Genomic DNA, 16548 nt, shown 5'->3' with positions numbered 1-16548 from the left:
AGTTCCAGGACAGCCAGGGCTACACAGAGAAACCCTGTCTCAAAAAAACCAAAAGAAAGAAAGAAAGAAAGAAAGAAAAGAAAAGAAAAGAAAAGAAAATCATTAGGTCTTACCTAAAAATCATGTACTGTAATAAAATTTTAAAATCTAAAAAAGGGGGGATAAATTTATAGATGCATATGGCCTGCCAAATTAAACTAAAATAAGATAAGCAATTTAAACAGATCTATAAGCAGTGAAGTTGAAACAGAAAATTTTAAATCCCAAAAAATATCCACATCCAGACAGATTCAGTGACGAATTTATAGGACCATCAAAGAAGAACTAACACCGATGTTTCTCGAATTATTCTGTAAAATAGATAAGGGAAGAAATACTTCTGTTGTGATTTCAATGAGAACTGTCCCTCTATGCGGGACATATATTAGAACACTTGGTCTCCAGTTGATAGTGTTGTATAGGGCAGAAGCTCAAAGAGGAGGAGCCTTGCTGAAGGAAGTGTGTCCCTGGAGGAAGCAGGGTTTGAGAGCCTGCAGTCTTCCCACACTCTGTACAGTCTCTCTGCGTCCTGGGTCAAGCTTCCTTCTCCATCCACTATGCCTGTTCCACCATTATGACTGTGAGCCGGTAAACCCTCTCTTCCTTAAGTTACTTTTGGTCATGATATCTTATCATAGTCACAGAGAACTAATATAATCACCAAACTCCTTCTATGAAGCTAGTATTAACCTGATACCAAAATCAAATAAAAAATATTATATAAAAACATAAAAGAATATCACATAAAAAGAATATTATAGACCAAACTCCCTGGTGAACACAGATTCAAAAATCCTCAACAAAATATTTGTAAACAAATTCAAGAATACATCAAAAAGATTATTCATCTTGATCAAGTGTCTTTATTTCAGATATGCAGGGATAGTTCAATATATGTAAATCAATAAATGTTATAAATAAATCGTCTCAAGAACAGAAATCACATGGTCCTCTTGGTAGACTAAAAAGACTTTTGACTCATCCGCCATGAGGGAGCCTACACCTGAGGCTGGTGGAAGAGCCCTGGGGTCATGAGAACAGGAGAGCTGAACCTGCCCTCACTGGCTGCAGCACTCCAGAGAGCAAAACCTGCACTTCACCTGGGCCCAGAAGGAGTAAATGCAGGACAGCTGGCCCTGACCCTTGCTGGCTGCAGCCTTGGATGAGTTAGCTGGGGAGTGCAGGAGAGCTGGCAGGCTGACCAACTCAGCTATCACCAGGACCAGATCCTGGGGTTTGATTTGGCCCACCCCAACCTCTACCTCATCTATGAGCTTCTGAAGCGTGCGAAGGCGCAGGTCCTGAGAATCCAAAACTGCAGGATCTCCATGACACAGGGCAACAGTAGAATATCCAACAGGAGTCCTGGTGAGGATCCAGTAGACAGTGTAGCAGAAGCCGGAGGCCTCGAGCCAGACCAGTGACTCACTGCAACGAACACTTGCAAGTAAACATGTGGAGGAAAAGGGTGTGCTGTGGACACACTGCGACATGCTACAGCTTCCACAAATGCTTTCTGGTTTGTTTTGTTTTGTTTTGTTCATTTTTGGTTGGTTGGTTGGTTGGTTGGTTGGTTGTTTTTGGTGGGGAGGTTGCAGGGCAGAGGGCAGATACAAAGAGACAGGGAAATGAGAGGGATTGGGGTGCATGATGTGAAACTCACAAAGAACCAATAAAAATTACAAAAAAAAAAAAAAAAAAACCAAAAAAAAAAAAAAAAAACCAAAAAAGCCAGGCAATGTGGCACTCGCCTTTAATCCCAGCACTTGGAAGGCAGATACTGGAGAATCTCTGAGTTTGAGGACAGTCTGGTCTACAGAGTGAGTTCCAGGACAGCCAGAGCTGTAGAGAAACCTTGTCTCGAAAAAAAAAAAAAAAAAAAAAAATCCTGAAGTAACTCAGAAGAACCATACGTCAACATAAAGGCTACAGTCAACATTATATTAAGTGAGGAAAAACTTTCCACTGAAACCATAAAGAGGACAAAGGAGTCAACCATCTCTGTCTCCACTCCTAGTCAATACAACACTGGAAGGTTTGTCTAGAGCAGTAAGACAAGTGAAGGAAATGAAGGCTTACAAGTAGGAAAGAACAATGTCAAAGAATCTACTTGCAGATGATATGACTCTGTACAAAAGAGACATTAAATATTTCACCAGAAAACATTTAGAATAGATACTTTCAACAAAGTGACAAGATACAAAATTGGCATATAAAAATCAGCAGCCTTTCCTATACAAGCATATTGAAAAAGAAATCAGCAAAATAATCTCATTCATAATAGCCTGAAAGATAGATAGATGATAGATAGATAGATAGATAGATAGATAGTCATAGCATCTCTTCTCAGCAACAGAACACTGACTAAGATACCAAGCACATGGAACACCTCCGTGATGAAACTTAAAACACTGAAGAATTCATGAAGATGGTAGAAGATGAAAAGGTGTCTTAGGTTCATGGATTAGTAGGAGTAATGTTGTAAAAATGGCCATCATATCAAAAACAATCTACAGAACCAATACGATCTCAATCAAAAATGCAGAGATATTTTTCACTGAAATAGAAATAAAATACATTAAAATTCATGTGGAAGCAAAGAAAACAAAAAACAAAATTCCCAGACAGCCAAAGAAATCCTACGCAAACCAACCCTGCTCCACAGCCGCTTTCAGACAACCCAAAGTTAAAATACAGATCTACAAACTTGAAACTAGTATTCAAGTATTAGGAAACAACATTCAACATTTGTATTTCCGAGCCTAGGTCATCTCACTTAGTATTTCCCAGTTCCATCCATTTTCTGCACTTTTTCTTAATAGCTGAATAAAATTCCATCATGTCTATAGAGGTCAGGAAGCTAGAAATGGCCCATGAGAGGTGACAGGGAAAAGATCTTAATGGGGCAAGGAATAGAACACATTTGATGTGAAAGAAAAAGGATGAAAATACTACAGGTTAAAGGTTAAGTGAAGGGGGCAGAGGAGAAGGACAAGGGGAAGTTGATTAACAAAACTAAAGATAACTGAAAAAGCCTTATGGAAGCCTATTACTTTATAAGCCAAGTAAAAATATAATTAAGGGGCTGGAGAGATGGTCAAGCAGTTAAGAGTATTTGCTGTTCTTCCAGAAAATCTGAGTTCAGTTCCAAGCACCCACATCAGGCAGTTCATAACTCTAACTCTTCAAATGTCAACTCTAGTTGTCCCGATCCCAAGACACAAATAGCCAGGCCAAAACCTAGTACCCTGTTATAACAAGCGATTAGGAAAGCACTTTAGTTGAGGCATAACACAAGGACTCAAGATAGCAATGATGACTATGTTCAGACACCGTGGGGGCTATGAATAAATGCCTTAATGAAGACTGTGCAGATCTAAAGAAACAGTTGCAGGAAATACCGAAAAAAATTCAAGACAACAAAGAAATTAAATCACTAAAGAAAACACAATCTGAAATAAACCTGGAAAGGAAAGATTCAGTACATCAAACAAAAGCCTCAGAGGTAAGCCTCACCAGCAGATTAAAAGACACAGAAAAAAGAATTTCAAATCTCGAAGACAAGGTAGAAGATATGGATAGTTCAGTCAAAGAAAATGTTAAATCTTAAAATAACCCAGGCAAAAAACATCCAGGAAATCTGAGGCATTATTAATGTTATACCTACTTATAGAGAAAAAAGAAGAAATATAGGTCAAAATCACAGAAAATAATTTTTTAATCATAGAAGGAAATTTCCCCCATCTAAAGAAAGAGCTATCTATCAAGGTACAGACCCACACCTAGACAACGTACAGAAAGTGAGAGACTTTACAGGACTCAGTCCTAAAATGGATGTCTTTATCAAACCCTTCCCCTCAAGGCTACAGAAGAGAAGGCAGAAAGGTTTTAAGAGTTACCTCCAAGAAACACAGCAGGACTGATGTACATATGAACTCAGAGACTGTGACAGCATGCACAGGGCCTGCATGGGTTCAAACACAACAAAGTCCCAGCATGGAGAAGGGAAAGTGAACAAGTGGTCCCGCCCCTATTCAAGAGGCTATTTCCAATTGATATCTGCTGGGAAAGGAAAAATCTTATCTTCTCTAATTGGGTATATCAACTACATTCCAGGAAGTAGTTGGCAATACAAAATAGGCATATTCACACACATGCATGTGCACACACACACATGCGCACATGCACATATATATATATATATATATATATATATAGAGAGAGAGAGAGAGAGAGAGAGAGAGAGAGAGAGAGAGGTTCTTACATACTTACAGATGACAGAAGGCAACACTTTGGCAAGGAAGTGGACCAGGTAATGGTTGTAAGCCCAACTTAAGAGCCACAAAAGAACCACCTGTATGAAAACTCAAATTTCCAATTCTAAGAGTCACCCTTTGATGCTGAAGGCAAAAACAATGTCATCCGGTGACTAATTACATGGGTGTCTTCGGTGAAGGATGCTGGTCATTACCCCTGCTTCAAGAACAAGGTTTGTTTTATGATGAGTTCTATCCCTTAATCATCAGCAGTAGGTCACAGTCAAATTGTCAATTTGATCACCGCTGCAACCAAATGCCTAACAGAACAAACCTGCACAGAGGAAAAGTTTCCGAAGGCTCAGAGTTTCGGGCATTTCAGTCTCCTATGTCATGGAGAGCATGGCAGAGCATGGTAGGTCCTAACATGGCTAGAGTGTTCTCTTATTCCATCTGCACCCCAGCCTATGGGATGCTGCTATCTGTATTTACTAAGAGGCCTTTCCCTTACTTAGTCATCTCTGGAAAAGACCTCACACACATACCCAGAAGTGAGCCTTATTAATCTCCTATGAACATCTCAATCCAAATAAATAGATGATCAAGATTAGTCATCACAGCACTAAAGAGATCCAGACCCAGAACCAAGTACTACCTACTTTCCCACTTGACTCCATTTGAGCTCCTAAGGGACTCACTCCATCAATACCAGCATCCCTAAAGTGGTATCAAACTGCCTTGATTAGTCATCAGCACCTTAGCAAGAATTAGATTCTGGGTTTGACTTTGAATGTAATAACTATACTGGGGCTCTGGGCATCAAGGGGCAACGTCTGAACTGAATATAGCAAGTACTACGGGAGAAGCAGGGGCAGGTGAAGATTCATTCCATTAAGACAGCCTGCCTGGAAAAAAGCAGCAGCCCAGGGTACCCTGCTAGATTCTAATTCAGGGTCAGGTTTTCACTGAGTGAGCACATCCATAGCCTGGAGCAAGGAAATGGGCCTCTCTGAGCTCCAGATCCTCACATGACTGATGAACAACTTGGCATTTTGCTTAAACAGTACTCAAGTCACAATGCCCCATTTTAAAGAGAAATCAGACAGAAGATGCCCAACACTGTTTACAGAGCTGATGGCACATGGGCATAAGGTAAACTGGGGTCCTACTCCACTGCTGACAGGAACTGAGGCTGGGCACATTGCTCTTGTTTTGTCTTATCTGCATGAACAACGCTTGAAGGTGACACAGGCTCAGTTTATAAGCACAAAATATTACAGAAGCTGACAGAACGGCCAGCACATAGCCCATGACTTAGCAGCGACTTTAGAATCCAGATCTTACATGTGCTCCAGTTCCTTCTGTGAGTCTTCCATGGAAATACCCAGCAAGACACAGATGCCCCGTCCGATGGCGCTTATCTGCTCTCCACCAACTACAAGGAACCAAAGTAGAGGAAAGACTTAGAATCAGGCATCATGAGGTATCTTTTCAGTCACTCTATGACCATCCTTAGCATCACATTCCTTCTTACCACTGGTTTGGCTACAGTTGGTGAGTGTGTGAGCCAATAACACCCATCCACACTGGTTTCCTATGTGAAACCCATGGGTGCTATAAGGTGAATAGTCACTAAGCTGGACATTAGCACCAGAACTTATTTGCAACTTTGGGTACATTGCCTGGATCTTTCCACAGTCCCATATATGCATCTGAATACCAGAGACTCCAGCTCAGCAAGATTAATTCTCAGAAAGGAGATCCCTGCTTTTCTTGTAAATCAGCAAATCTAGTAACTGAAAACATAGACGGCATAGAATGGAAAATGTTGATGGCATAAAAACAAATATGTTTTTCCTGCTTACTACAAAGGCAAATTCATTACCCACAAACACTATGACTTATGTAATAAGCCTCACCTCAGAAACTGCTGGCATCTCCCAGCGTATTTCTAAAGTGACATTCTAAGCCAACAGCGTCTAAATCTTTTTGAATCGTGCAGTGTGTCCATAAAAAAACAAAAAATCTCTAAGAACATCATGCTAATATCTGTGTATGTATTTATAGTCAAATGTACTCCCTTCTTCTTTTAGCCAGTATCTCAAATTTTTGGCACAGTATTTAGACTAAAATTCATCATTATGGTGGTGAAGTTAAACTCATATTTTAAGTGGCAACCTTGGTAATTTCTCCCTTTTGCCCAGTCTCATTATATTACTAGTGTTGTTTTTCTTTTTTTATTTCATTTTGTATTGACCTAATGTTCCAGGCAGGAACCAAAGAATAAGGTCTGTCATTGAGTGTGTGTTGGGGGGGGGGGGTGCTTCTGCTGTGCACTGATATCTGCAAATACTCCTACCAAGGGAGCACACACTAAGCCCCAGCTTCCTCAACTTTCTATTGTAATTATATATGGAATCACATGACCAAAGACAAGGGTTGCAAGAAAAAAAAATTGGCAAAAATAAAAGGTGTCTGAGTATGCAAACACCAAAACTTAAGGCAAACCCAAACACATAATGTGTCCAAGGTGCTCTGGCAGTGCTCACTCAGGATGCTTCACAATGCCACTTCAGTGTAGCCTTGGTTCTGAACACAGAACATACACACATGCCACACAACACCAACAAACACTGCCCGAAATAACTCGACTCAGATCTGACACTCTCCCATGTCTCAATTGCAATGTTTTCATAGCGCACACCAAGTTTTACGCTCTTTATGCTCAGAAACATCATGGCTTATAAAAAAAAATGGCTTTTAATATTTCCTACTATTATTCTTCAGCACATAAGTATCAACGTAATGAGGCAGGCAAGCATAGGGAACAGTTTAGCAAACTGGGACTCCACTTGGTTTGGACTTTGCATTCTTCTCTGAGCATTGAGAGTTGACCTAGCAACCTCCTAGCAGCCTAGGGCCCCACCTGCATACACTGCATGTACACCTGGGTCTCATTTACATTCTCATTTACATTAGCAGCCTAGGGCCCCACCTGCATACACTGCATGTACACCTGGGTCTCATTTACATTCTTTGCCATTACATTAATTAGGGTTATTTATTTACATTATCACACTTGACTGAATTTTTATGTCCGTTCATCTACTCATGTGACGTGGATGTGTGCATATACTTGTGCCACCACATGTGGAGGTCAGAGGACAACTTGTAGGAGCTGGTTCTCTCTTCAGGTCCTCAGGCTTGGTGGCAAATGCTTTTAACCGGCTAAGCCATCACATAGGCCCTGTATAATTGCTTCAATCAATGGAAATAAGTTGTTCCCCTTGGCAACTTCTTGATAATGCCCCACTATTACTCAAACACATCCTGGCACACATCTGGAAACTGCAGGCAATGGCCCATCCACTCTAGACACTTGACCGTCACTCAGGTCACTCCCTCACTCTTACCCTGATCTGCCCCATAAGCTTAAGCTCAAGTATGATCAAAGGGCTCCCTAGGGAAATCCCAAGACTGTTAGACACTTCATGGAAGCACCAGCCCAGGGCCGCGCACATGCCAAGCCTTGGTTTGGCAGGACAGGGTTTTACTATGTGGCTTCAGTCTGCCCTTCAACTCACCAGGTACCCAATGCTGGACTCAAACTAGAGAACTCCTACTTCTGCCCCCAGGGTGCTGGGATGAAAGGAATAGGCCACCATCTACAACCAAAGGTGCATTTTCCAAACTCCAGATCAGCAGGATACAGGGCTTAAAGAACCGAAGCTCAAAAGTTAACTCTGTTGGTGATAACCACATCAAGATTCTCCCCACAAAAAGCAAATCCATCTTTCATCAGTGAGTTTTCCCAGATTTCATGTGCTCAATATTTACTGAAATGTGATTAGAGTCCCATAAACTCCAGTCCAATTCTGCTCCTTATTAATCCAGGATGATTTCTAAAACCAAAGTTAACTGAACAGCTTGCAAATCACTAAGCAGGATTAGAAGGTGGACTCTTGGGTCTAAATTGGCTACTAAGTTGGGGAGTCGTCTTGGGTCTAGACTTAAAAACATGTATTTGGTCTAAAATGGCTTGAAGAAAAAGATATCCATATTACTTGAACTGAAACTTTGACAGGGAGGGTGTCATAGGGTCTTCTTTTGTTGTTCAATCTGCTTTGAATTCCTAGGCTCAACAGATCTTTTTCCCCAGGCCCCAAAGTGGCTATGACCACATGTTCTCACAATGGCATCTGACCTAAAAATGCAGGTCTCCCAATATAAACTTAAAACACAGCTGGGCAGTGGTAGCAGACACCTTAATCCCAGCACTTGGGAGGCAGAAGCAGGTGGATCTGTAAATCCAAGGCCAGCCTGGTCTACAGAGTAAATTCCAGGCCAGACAAGGCTACACAGAGAAACCCTGTCTCAAAGAAACAAAACAAAACAAAAAATCCACTAGATGGACTAGATGGGTGATGGCTCAGGAGGTGAAGGCACTTGCTGCCAGGCCTAATGCCCTGAGTTGAATCCCAAGGACCCATCTGAATTGGTGACACATCTAAATTGGTCTCTGGCCTGGACACCAGTGTCTTGTTACACACAGAAACACACACACATACACCAAATAAATAAATGTATTTATTTTTTTAACTTAAAAAAATAAAAGAATGGCACCCGTTGTTTCTATTTTTTAACACTTTTCAAATAATTACAGTAGCTGGATCCTGAATATTTCAGCTAGACTCCCACATTCAACTGATGGCTAATGGCTGAACATCCTGGTTCGTCTTAATTAATGGGAAAGAGAAACATGTCATCTTGAATCCCGTGGTTCTGACCCGTGGCAGAAGGTTCAGAGACCGACATTCAGATGCAAGGGATGTTCTGCACCTAGTTAGGATGCCTGCACATATTTGCTCACAGCTGTCAGCACTCAAACAATTAGCAATCATTCATCTGTGCATTCTATCAGGAGCCAAGTTCCATTTAAAAAAGAAAAGATATGCAAAAGGAAGGTGTTAAAATGCAACATTTCAGACAGAGCGGTGGAATACGAGGGGGTCCGCTCCGGAAATGCTCCCTATGTGTTGTTTGTGCAACAGTGCATTCAACAACGGGCCCTGGGGATGCTCACAGGTTCGGGCACCTTGTCTGTGGGGAGAGAACACACACACACACACACACACACACACACACACACACACACACACACAAAGATGATGATGATTATAATGGTGATGACGACGGAGATGAGGTTTTATGTAGCAACGAAAGCGCGGAGCCTGAACCCGTGAGCGGCCAGGCACGTGCCGGATCTTCTCGGCCACAGCGCTGCCCCGGCCAACTCGGGGCTGCGGAGAACCCTCACATGGAACAGCGGGTCGCGGGGGTCAGAGGCTGCTCCTCCCAGGCCCGCCCGACTGACCTGTGACGCTAGCCCGGGTGACGCGCTGCACCACGGCCTTCATGGCGGCGGCTGTAGCGACTGGGACTCGCCGTGTGGTCAGACCTTGCGACTCCGCCAGTGGCTCCTCGGCCGGCGCCCTCTACCGGCAACACCGGAAATGCTCCTCGAGGACCCATTCCACAGAGCTGCGTCCCGCCCACGTCGGCCACACCTATCCACCAATTGGCCCCGCCCATGTCAATCACGCTCACCTGTCACCTATCCATAACCTAGCCCATCCGTGGTAGGCCCTGCCCTATCCACCCGAGCTCCTCCTTAAGCACTATAGTCTGAAACTGCCAGCCTAGACTCCACTATGTGCAGATACACATAAATTTCTGCTCCAGTTTCTTTCTCTTTCAGTTTTACCCCTAGTCTTTTTCCTGCTTTTCTCCCTCTTTTCCAATCCTCCGACACAGATTTTCCAAAATCGTCCCTTGTTCTATAGCATCAGCAGCAAGCCTGTTGCTAAACACAAAAGGGCCTGCTGCTGAAATAGCCTTTGAAATACATAACTATTGATTTACCTTAGACATATCACGATAGTAAATAGGTATATCAGTCTAGGATTCTAATTCCTTCCTAATACAAATCTGATACTTAGCCCCATTATAGGGTTGTTGGGAACTTTGAATGGGCTGCAAGAATGCTTAGAAGGTTACAAAGAACTGTATAGCTACTACTGTAGCCAGTTTTCACCACTAAAAAATAACATCTTCGTAGCGTAGTGCATGTGTTTATAATTAAAACAATAAAGAAAAGGAAGGAGGGAGTGGGGGAGACTGACCCAGCTACTTGAGATGAAGCAGGAAGATGTTTTAAGTCCATGAGTTCAAGACCACCAATTCGGGCAATGTAATGAAACTTTCCCTTTAAAAAAAAAAAAAAAAAAAAAAAAAAGAGTATCAGAAAAAGTTCACCCATTACAGAATGTCTTTGCTTTGAAAGCCTGTTCCAGGATTAGCAGACTCAGAAAAGCATTTGATAGAAAACAATTTGACAGAGCTGTTATTTGGTCCGACTACTCCAAGGAATGGTGGTCTCACATCTGTGATCCAAGCATTCTGGAGGCTGCAGGATGAGGATCACTCCGAAGTTCAAGGCCAGCATGAGATAGAGTAAGACATTTATCTCAAAAAAAAAGGGGGGGGCTAGAAATGTGTGTTGTTGTGGGGTATCCACCACAGCAGACTACTCAGAGAGGCGTTTAAGCCAGTACAAAGTCTTTATTAGCCAGCTGGCAACTACACTGGGTGTTCAGGATGCCATTATAACCCATGCTTCTTCAGAGTGAGCATTTAAGCAAAAAAAAAAAAAAAAAAAAAAAAAAAAAAAAAAAAAAAAAAAAAACAACCCACCACATCCTCAGTTGACATATTTCAGTTATCTAGCAGTTAGGCAATACCAGAATTACAGAAGTCAAAAACCAAGGTTAGTACATTTAAGGACTTTTCTAGAACTATGGAATTTGATGGATTGGGTCTTCCTTTTCATTTTGGCAAGCAGTTCTATCTACATGTTGAGTTTTATGGCCTGAATGGTACTTCTACCATGGAGTCAGTTGGGTTAAGGTCTGGGAGCCTCTTACATTAGCTTTAAATAGTGATGGCAAAATTGCATGAGTTAAATTGTCCAAGATACCAGCAGCAGCAGCAGCAGCAATAAAATTAATGGACTTCACATGCCTCCAGTCATTGAAGGACACAGTGGTAATTCTGCAACAACAAAACTTAACCTGAAGTATAGTTCAGTAGATATAGTACTTACCTACTATGTAGGAAGCCCTAGGTTCAATCCTCAGTATCATATAAACCAGGGATGGCAATGCTTACCTGGAATCCCAGCACTCAGGAGGTAGAGAGGCAGGAGGATCAATTCAACATTGGAACTATACAATTGAAATGCGGGCTGAACTGCATGAGACTCTCTGTGTCTAACTGTTTTTGTTTTTGTTTTGTTTGTTTGGTGGTGGTGGTGTTTTTGGTTTTTTGGGATTTTGGTTTTTTTGGGTTTTTTGTTTTTTTTTTTTTTTTTTTTTTTTTTTTTTTTGGTTTTTCGAGACAGAGTTTTTCTATGTAGCCCTGGCTGTCCTGGAACTCACTCTGCAGACCAGGCTGGCCTCGAACTCAGAAATCCGTCTGCCTCTGCCTCCCAAGTGCTGGGATTAAAGGCGTGTGCCACCATTGCCCAGCCTAATTGTTTTTTTTTAAAAATCTAAATTAGGAACATTCTATCAAGTAGTCAGAATTTCACATTCAGGGAAAAACAGTGATTCTTATCCTACCATCCACCCCTATGCCTTGCAGGGTCTCAAATAGCTATGAGTAAAAACCACTACCCAGGAGCCCGGGTGTGGTGGCACATGCCTTTAATCCCAGCATTTAGAAGAGAGGCAAGCATAGCTATTTGAAGCCAGCCTGATTTACATACATATAAAGTTCCAGGATAGCCAGGGCTACATAGGGAAGACTCTATCTCAAAGACACCAAAAAACAAAACATAACAAAAAACAAACTAGCAAAAACATTACACAAGGGTAGAGAGATGGTTCAGTGGTTCAGAGGTTCAAAGGTTCAATTCCCAGCACTCACAGGGCAGCTCACAGCTGTCTGATTCCAGTTCCAGAGGATTTGACAGCCACTTCTGACCTCTTTGGACACCAGTCAATCATGGAGAGCACATACATACTTGTTCAGGCCAAAGTCCCAAAGAACAGGTGAAGTCTATCTAACTTATAAGTTGTATTCTAATTTATAAGTTATCCAGTACCTACTGGTGTCCGGTAGAGGGCTACTTTGGATTTGAATGCCACATGAGACTGTACTCAATCTAACCTTAGTGGGACAAATAAGTACTGTCTAATAGTAGCATGAAAAATAAGTCACATAAACTATTTGCCAAAAATATAACTTATAGAAGCTGAATATAATTTTCACTATCAGGGCCAGAGAGATCATTCAGTAAGTCACTGTGTTTGATGTTTGACAACATGAGTTTGGATCCCACATAAAGAGTCTGATGCAGAGGCATGTATTAATCCCAGCATTCCTACAGCAGAGACAAAGGGAATCTCCTGAAAGCTTGCAGTACAACTAGCCTGGGGTACACAGGACAGCAACAAAGAGAGATCCTCTTTCAAACAAGGTGGAAGGTTAAGACCAGGACTAACATTTAAAGTTGTCCTCTGACCTCAACACCCAAGCATGGCATGTGCCTACCCTCAGGTACAAACATGTGCCCATAGTAATTTTTTTTTTTAAGATTTGTTTTTATTGTTTTAAATTATATTCAGGTGTAGACATCTTCAAGCAGAAACGTGCACTTGAGTGCAGGTGCCCACCAGGGCCAATGGCATCAGATCCCCTGGAACTAGAGTCTAGGAATGTGCTAGATGAGGGTGCCGAGAGCTGAACTCTGGTCCTCTGGAAGAGCAGCAAGTACTCTGAACTGCTGAGCTATTTTTCCAGCCCCATAAGTAGATTTTTAAAAACTGAAATTTCAGAGGCAGTGAGACGATTCAGCAGGTGCCCGATGACTTGAATTTGATCCACACAGTGGAAGGAGACAGTCAACTCCTGCAAATCGTCCTCTGACCTCCACGTGCACACACAACATGCATAGACATGCACACGAGTGTGCTCACACACTTTTTAAAAAAAATTTAATGGCTTTAGATCAACCTTTCAGCCATGGAAACATAGAGTATTACTCTTGAATTATGTGTTCAGTACCTTCAAGAAAACACTGTTGCACATTATTAATGCTTATATTTTATAAAATTAAATTAAATACAATCTTTCCACAAACATCAAATGGAAATCAAGGCCCCTCTCCAAATACTGAGCCAAATCCTTGTTTCCAGAATTCAGCAGCTGTTCATCCTTGACGGCCAGGCCCACCAGTCCATGACTTCAGATAGGCCAGGATCATTTGAGTGACTGAAACAGGACCTTCTGAATACTTTACAACTGTTTCCATATAAAACCTTTTAGCAGGCTCGGCCCTTTCCGTTGCTAAATCAGAGTCTTCACTTGTAGAAAGAGGTGTTTCATTCCTTGAGCCATTATGGTCTTCAAAGTCTTAAAGAAAAGAAAGGAACCTCAAATTATTAACTTAGACATCAGTCATTAAAGCCTTGTATGATTCTGCCATCAGATGTCTATTGTCATTATATGTCTCCAAAAAGAAAAGGCAGAGACAAAAAGGGCAACCATGATAACCGTGCGAATCACAAACCACCTTCATGATCAAGAATTTCCAGCAGTTGTTACACAATGGCTTTATTGAGATACATCTAACATACCATTCAAACTCCTATTACAAGGCACAATTCAATGGTGTTTAGTCTATTTGGTTTGGGCAACTAGCACCGCATCGGATTTAAGAGGACTTTCAGCCACTCGGAGTTACCTTCCGTCCTCTCTACCACTCCGGTCTCAAGCGATTACACCAACTGACTTTCCGGTTCCTTCGATTTCCACCAAGTTATCTGAAGGATCAGGGAGCTTCACACAACTGGGATGGTTTCAATACTCCTTGGTTGCTGTTACGGCCTGAAACTGCTTCCTCGCCGCATGCAACAGAGTCTCAAGGAAATGAGCAGCACCCGGACTATTGTCCGAGCCTCTGGAATCCACCTGGCACTACACAGGTGAATTCACACGGGGATAGTCTTAATCAATAAATAAGGTCCAGATGATAATACTTATTATTAGCTCCTGGAGTTTTGTTCTTTGCAGATTCCATCACCGCAAATTATCTAAGTACCCGCTTGTAGCAGTTTTGTTTAGTACTCCGGGGTTCAAGTACAGAAGGTCGCTTCGGTGACTGGGGCAACCGGTGGGAAGCTTCGGCTACGAGGCCGATCTTGCCCGAGAACCCTACCTGATAGCGTCTGTTTCCGTGTAAAGATAAACAACGAGCCCAGCGTCGACCAGGCGCCGAGTGCGTAGAGAATGGACATCCGCCGATACCAGACCGTAGCGTGGTCAGCAGGCATGGCTCCATAGGAAAGCCCCAGGGTTCACGAGGAGGAAGTCTTTCCAGGTGCCCGCAGCGGCCACCAATTGGTCCTAAACCACTTCCTGCTCGGGCCGCGATGCATTTTGGGACTCGTAGTCCACGGTTAATCCTGGCTAGGGCGGAGATTTTAATCAAGGATACCATAGGTTAGGCTCTCAGCAAGCAGCTGGCAACTGCACTGTGTACTGTGTGATGGAGGGCAGATGGTGACTTGAAACTTCCTCACTTGCGAAGTTGTAATGCCTGACCTCCAAATGTCAAACAGTATTTGAAATGGTGTTTACAACTCGCTTCTTTCCTGTATACCTATCTGGAACTCTAGGTCCAATTCTTTGAGGCTTCCTTGGTCCTTTCCCAATTACACCTCGTAGCCCACCATTCCGGCTTATCACTCCATTGGCTTTTATTATCCCTCATACAAAGGTGCACGCATCTTTAAAAAACTAAAAGCCTTAGATTCCATCGACTGCTTGTCTTATTCATACACTCCTCAAAGAATAATTTGTCTACACATCAGTAAACTAAACAATCTGAGAGCAAGCCTGAGGTGTTTTTTAGGAGCGGGCTGGGTAACCTACTTTGACTATTTCAGCCTTCCTCAAACTTGACTTCTAAAGCAACTGACACTACTGACCCTGCATACTTCTCTGCTGGCTTCAAAACATTTTCTGTTATCTATATTTACCCTATAGAAATATATATATGTATGTATATGTTTGTGTGTGTGTATTCTCTATTATCTATATTTACCCTATAACTCAAAAGGGACTATGTGTTTAAATATAAAAGCAAAAATTATAAACCTAAAAGCAACCACACACACACTCATAAAAATCTTTACCATCTTGGAATGGACAAAGATTTCTTAGGATACAAGAAGCATGAACCATGTAATGAAAGCTGATTAACTGGACCTAAGAGTCACAGTTAAGGAAAATGAAAATGTTTGAAGTCAGAGGTTGACATCAGTTGTCCTCCTTCCTCACAGGCCACCTAATCTTATGACAGGATCTCTCACCTGTGTCTCACTGACTCAGTGAGACCCGCTGACCAGCAAGCAAGCCCCAGGGGTCCTCGTGTCTCCACCCCCAAGTACTGGGATTACAGGCACTCACCTCTGTGCCTGGTTTTCATGGGTGCTGGGGATCAGAGCTCAGGGCCTCCTATTTGTACATCAAGCACTTTATCTACTGAGCCATCTCCGCAGCTCAGCTGCGGCTGGAATTCTTACTGCTGAGATCATATGTTCTAGCCTCTTTAAAAGGTGGCAGGGTTTTTTGTTTGGTTTTTTTTTCAAGATTTTTCTTTTTATGTATATAGGTGTGTGAGACTGTATGCCACATATATGTGGGTGCATGTGGAGACCAGAAAAGGGCATCAGATCCCCTGGAGCTGGACTTACAGGTGGCTATGAGTATTCTGACATGGGTACTGGGATCTGAACCCCAGGTTCTGGAAGAACAGCAAGCACTCTTAACCTCTAAGCTCTTCCTCCAGCCCCTAAGGTTGAACATAGAACAATCTTACAATCTATTCCATTCTCCTCCACTCCTAGTTACTTCCTCAAGAAAAAGGAAAAGCTGCATCCAGGAGACCTGTGTACAGTGTTCAGATACATTTTATTCACAGTAACAAAAGGAGAAACCACTCAAATATTTGAGTAAAAAGTAGATTTAAAAGTAGCATACCACTTGGCAGTATGTATGAATCTCAGATGGATTAGGGTGAATGAAAAACAAACAAGACAAAAACCCTAAAAATAAATGAATATATTATATATATGGAAAAAGCTGGTCAGTAGTCTACAGCCAACACAGGTTTCGTCTAGCAAAACTG

At 42.2% G+C, this 16548-nt stretch overlaps 2 protein-coding genes across 5 annotated transcripts in view; both read right to left on the bottom strand.

The window, feature by feature from the left end:
• Dtd1 (D-aminoacyl-tRNA deacylase 1) overlaps positions 1–9825 on the bottom strand; it is a 164033-nt gene extending 154208 nt beyond the window's left edge. For 3 of the 4 annotated variants that reach the window (XM_034496787.2, XM_076929897.1, XM_076929899.1), the window contains exons 1-2: positions 9670–9824; positions 5640–5730 (exon numbers count right to left, since the gene is read on the bottom strand). In XM_034496787.2, the coding sequence (XP_034352678.1) occupies positions 5640–5730; positions 9670–9712 (134 nt within the window). In that variant the 5' untranslated portion in view covers positions 9713–9824. Of the gene's footprint in view, positions 1–5639; positions 5731–9669 lie in introns of all 4 variants that reach the window. The other variant, XM_076929898.1, reaches the window with a different exon arrangement.
• A 3612-nt stretch (positions 9826–13437) lies between these two features.
• Positions 13438–14748, bottom strand: Smim26 (small integral membrane protein 26). The gene is made up of 2 exons (XM_034495376.2): positions 14575–14748; positions 13438–13769 (listed from the first exon to the last, which is right to left on the bottom strand). The coding sequence occupies exons 1-2, from the start codon at positions 14687–14689 to the stop codon at positions 13567–13569; spliced, it is 318 nt and encodes a 105-aa protein (XP_034351267.1). The 5' UTR covers positions 14690–14748; the 3' UTR covers positions 13438–13566.
• Between the last annotated feature and the right edge of the window lie 1800 nt (positions 14749–16548).

Source organism: Arvicanthis niloticus, chromosome 2, assembly GCF_011762505.2.
Source record: "Arvicanthis niloticus isolate mArvNil1 chromosome 2, mArvNil1.pat.X, whole genome shotgun sequence".
Classification (NCBI taxonomy): domain Eukaryota; kingdom Metazoa; phylum Chordata; class Mammalia; order Rodentia; family Muridae; genus Arvicanthis; species Arvicanthis niloticus.
The sequence above is the reverse complement of the archived record's forward strand: the minus strand, read 5'-3'. Positions and strand labels throughout refer to the sequence as shown.